The 4869-nt window shown below is 39.6% G+C and overlaps 1 protein-coding gene across 1 annotated transcript; it reads right to left on the bottom strand.

Annotated features, from left to right (window-relative positions):
* Positions 1-1172: 1172 nt before the first annotated feature.
* Positions 1173-4503, bottom strand: LOC110507746 (dicarboxylate carrier UCP2). Its single transcript, XM_021587956.3, has 8 exons — positions 4371-4503; positions 4030-4145; positions 3673-3886; positions 3181-3388; positions 2820-3023; positions 2486-2587; positions 2219-2399; positions 1173-2078 (listed from the first exon to the last, which is right to left on the bottom strand). Exons 3-8 carry the CDS (start codon positions 3796-3798, stop codon positions 1964-1966), a joined length of 936 nt encoding a protein of 311 aa, XP_021443631.1. The 5' UTR covers positions 3799-3886; positions 4030-4145; positions 4371-4503; the 3' UTR covers positions 1173-1963.
* Positions 4504-4869: the final 366 nt, after the last annotated feature.

The following is a 4869-nucleotide window of genomic DNA, read 5'->3' as shown; positions in this document are numbered from 1 at the left end:
TCAAGTCTCTAAATCACAGGTTCTCTATACTTTTTATTACATCCAAACCTAATGTTGATTCATTGTTCCTAAAATTCATAATGAAAGCACAGTTGCCTGATTCCATTGAATGACTAACACTCTGCCTATCGTACTCAGTGGTTGTCATTTGTTCCCCATGTTATGTGGATCACCAGACCAAGGATTCGCCTGGTCAGCCATAAGGTTAGCCAGACTGCCATCTTGCCTAATCAAGCTCGCTGTACTTATTAGCTGTCAGAGAGGCCAGTGAGTTTACAGGAGCTGATTAGTGATGCAGTGGATGTGAAGGCCTTTGTTTGACAGCTTACTTCTGTTACAGCTATGTCAGCAGCCTCTATTGTCCTAAGCGACTGTAATTGGGCAATTTTCTCATCTGTCAGCTAATCATCATGCGTCTGTCAACTCCACATCTCCGTGTCTCTCCTTGATCAGTTGAAGTCAATGGGCTCCAGTTATTTTATATCAATGGGCGAGCACTATACAATTTGTAGGCCACAGATGACCCTACAAATTATCACAATTACTAAAGGAATTTGGATTTAATGACACTGTCCCATTACTGAAAGGTATCTGAAAGGAACCTCTTCAATGCACAGCAATACCAAATAAGGCTATCATCTTAAATAAGGAATACATCTTCATGAGGGTGTTTTTATTTCTTTCCAAGAACAACTAGCTATGTGTATTTGAATAATGGAGTATCTGCGTCACTCTGCATTGGTAAAGTATGTATTGGGTGACTCTTAGAGGTGTTTCATTGTGTACGAATACATATGGGGAAGCTTTGGCTGACCTAGTTCTGTGAACATTTTCAAACTAACAGGCACCTGTGGTCTGCATTCCAAATGGAACCCTATTCCCCATGGGCCCTGATCAAAAGAAGTGCACCCCTGCTCTGTACTGGTACACCCTGTATATAGCCATGTTATTTCATTTTTACTTGTTATTCACTGTGTACTAATTCCTCGTGTCACTATTTCTATTTTTACTCTGCATCGTTGGAAAGGGACCCGTAAGTAAGCATTTTACTGTTAGTAAACAATAGGTGTAGACTAAGTATGTTACAAATAAAAGTGATTTGAATAGGTAATAGGGGTGTCATGTGACACACCTCTGAACACTAAGCAGAAAAAGGCAACCACAGACAGCTATTCTGAAATTCTGTTATTTTACTAATGAAAAAAATATTTTACTTCTAAAATAACATAACAGGACATAATAAATAATATATTTAGCTCATCCTATATTCATAATTATTTTAGACTCTTCAAGGCTTGGTCCAAAATTGCAGCCACTGCATATCAGCAGTAATAAAATAATATCCAACAACTTCACATACAGTTGCAAAATGCAGAGTACCACCTCCTTATTTAAAAGTGAATGGTTATGACATTGCATTGCTTACTAGAATGTTGGATTATTTGTTATGAATACAAAACCACCAGGTTCATGGATATTTTGTGGTAAAGTTCTCATACGTTTCAAATAGGTATTATAAATAACACAACTTAAATAACATTTGAAGGTCACATTATGCACCTTATCGACCAGCGAGGAAGCATAATACAGTATCCCTAACCTAAACGCAGGTTAGATAAACCACTATCAGGCCATTCATTCCATTACTGAGTCACAAAGTTGCATCAATAGTCTCTGTGTGGCCCATGGTCTTGCTGTCTGGGACAAGGCATCATGGAGACACGTTGGGTCACACATCCCAGCACGTACTTTCCTGTACAGAAGTTGTAGCTCGTAGCTTGATTGTCAGTCTGTTTGTGCTATCATGCCAACTCCTTGTCACTCAAACATATCAGGGACCAGGCTAATACTTGTGTGGTTCCTCCTTTAGGTGAAAATGTACTCTGCCTATACAGGCGATCATGGCTTGAACATCATAGTCAGTAGGAGAAATCCACACAGCAGTTAGTCAGGATGAGACAAGTTAGATAGGAGACTCCCAGGACTGCTGTGCTCTCATCACGTGTTTCTTGATTTGCTCATATGTGACAAACATTACTATGTTCCAGGAGGCAAGACGAAGGAAAGAAGGCATGAACCTGGAGGGGAAGGAGAATCAGAATATTTAACCAAGCAGAACAATTTGCTTAATTCACTGTTCATATCTAGGAATCTTGATTCAGCCAAAGATTATTTGAAAGCAATTGGAATTTAGAAATGGCTTTTGATTACTACACACCCTTTATAGAAGGCTTTGGGTCCCTCATTTCTCATCATCATAACAGCACAGTTAATAGCACCGTTGTATTTTCCAGCTGTAGAGTTCATGAACCGGGTCTTCACTACATCTACAGGAGACGCCACAATAGTGGTGATGAAACCAGCACTGAAGGCTGCTGTGAAATGGCAGGGAAGGTTATCTGAAAAAACAACAAATCACTTTGAAGTACTTGAAACGATTCAAATGTACCCTGTGTGGTGTAAAACAAATCACATGCCTGCTTACCAGTCATGATGTTATACTGCAGGATAAGTTCCTTGATGATGTCATAAGTCACCAGCTCCGAACAGTTCACTATGGCGTTACGAGTTATGTTTGGGCCACAACCTGAAGGAAAATTATGAATGAAACTGGTAATTACAATTACAGAATCATCTTTTTTTTATTTATTTTTTTTATCTTTATTTAACTAGGGAAGTCAGTTAAGAACAAATTCTTATTTTCAATGACGGGCTAGGAACAGTGGGTTAACTGCCTTGTCAGCTTGGCGATTCGATCTTTTATGCACATAAAGCAAATGTTCCTAATTGGACTGAAATTCAGACTGCACTAGGCCTACCTTTCCAGAGCCCTCTGATGCCCTCAGTCCTGGCGATCGTCCTGTAGGCATCCATGGTGCCGCTATATCTCTTCACCCCCTCCGCTTCTGCTCCCCTGACTTGAGCCTGGAACCGCACTTTCACCACATCTGTTGGCTGAGCAAAGGCTACTGCCATGGCCCCGGTCGTACAGCCTGCCATCAGCCGACTCCCAATGCCTGCATCTATGAGAGTAGAGAGGAGTAGCGAGGATGAGAGATGCAGTCATAAAACACCAAGCCACATTCTTTCAGCCACATTCATGATATTCTACTTGCACTAAATCAGATAAAAATATAATTGAGAGATAAATAAAATGAAAATGTCTGTTAGGTTACATACTGTCTGTTCCCCGGGTGTAGAACTGCTTCATGGAGTCATAGAGGCCGATGCGGACCGAGGCAAAGCTCATCTGTCTCTGGAGACCTGCCACCAGGCCATTGTAGAGGCTCCTGGGCCCCTCTGTCTTCACCATGGTGTTGATGGTGCCAAACACACCTCTGTACTTCACCACCATCTTCCCTTCAGAGGACTTGGACTCGCCCTGGATCTAAGACAGACAAACACAAGTGTTTATTCATCTTTGTATTTAAAGTAATCCTAGTGACACAATTCAATCAAGACAGAATACCTTTACATAATTGTTATGTAGAACATGACAACATTGCAATGACCATACTAACATACCACTTAAGTGTACATGTCCAATACATTGCATCGTTCTAAATAGTATACTAGTGAAGATAATGGAACAGAAACCATTACTTACTTTTTAAGCATAATCATGGTTGCAAAAATCACTTTACTGTATGTAAAGCATGTGCACCCTCTCACCTGCAGCCTAACTTTAGCTGTGTCCAAAGGGAAGGTGATCAAGTCAGCAAAACAGGCTGCAGTTCCAGCGCCAAAGAACTTAACAGCAGCTGTAGGGGCCAAGTCTGTGGGCTTCACTCCAGCCATGACTGAGATGGTGCAGATAATTTCCCAGAGTACTGAAGGTCTTACACATACAGAAGATATAACGTAGTTTAATAGGTTTTGTCCATTCCTAAAGAGCAAATAGTAAGTAATCAGAATGAATCAAGGAACACAAATGTGCACTGTCCCTGTAGAAATAAAAATAAACTCAATGATGGCTTTTTAGTCAATATTCATTGAATGATTATTGTAAGCACCCCAAATCTTACTTACTTAGACAGATGCAAGTGATGTTCAAGTTTCAGGTATTGGAAAGTTATCTTTATGAATGTAAGATCCTCTTGTCTTTTGTTGTTCCATAAAATTGCTCCAAAAAAGCATACCACCGCCTGTGAAACATACGAACATGAAACTAATATGAAAGAAAATACTTTGGCATGCCCTGTAAGCATGTGTAAAATTAAAATAAGCTTTTAAAATGTGTAGTACAATTTAGGTCATATCTCAAATTCTAAATGGAAGCTCTAGATAAATGTTAAGCAGACATTAGATGGGCAAAATGGATATTGAACAAACTAGCAATACAACAAATATTGGTATAACATTAGGCTTACCTGATTGGAATGAAAAGTACTGTAATCCAAAATTTGAATTGGGAGGTTCTATTGAGGAGCACTGGCTTGAGAGAGTTAGGATTTGATTCTCACGCCCTGGGGTGGGTGTGGATTATTATAGCCTGCCCATCCCTTGTCACACATAGTTCCATGACATACATTGACCTGAAAAGTATGCGTAAGCGCGTGTCGCACATGAGATATGTTGACACATGGCTGGCTCAATGATTTGTCTAGTATGCGATGACAATGATCCCATTTTGTTATCGATTCAAACCAAATGAGTCAAGATCCCACACTTTCAACTGCATTTAGCTTTTTTTGATAAAAAAAAAATTACTCCAAAAATGTATATTCAAACCATGATGAAAGTTCATATAAACTATTTCTCCCTTTTGGGAGTACAAGACAGTATGTGATATTATGTCAGTCAGCCTCAGTTCTGTTGAACCTTAAAAAAACATGCATTTAATTATATCTGCGCAAAAATGCAACACTC

The sequence above is a fragment of the Oncorhynchus mykiss genome, chromosome 27 (assembly GCF_057628025.1).
Source record: "Oncorhynchus mykiss isolate SJ-2025 chromosome 27, ASM5762802v1, whole genome shotgun sequence".
Lineage (NCBI taxonomy): Eukaryota > Metazoa > Chordata > Actinopteri > Salmoniformes > Salmonidae > Oncorhynchus > Oncorhynchus mykiss.
Note: the sequence above shows the minus strand (reverse complement) of the source record. Positions and strands in the feature narration are given on the sequence as shown.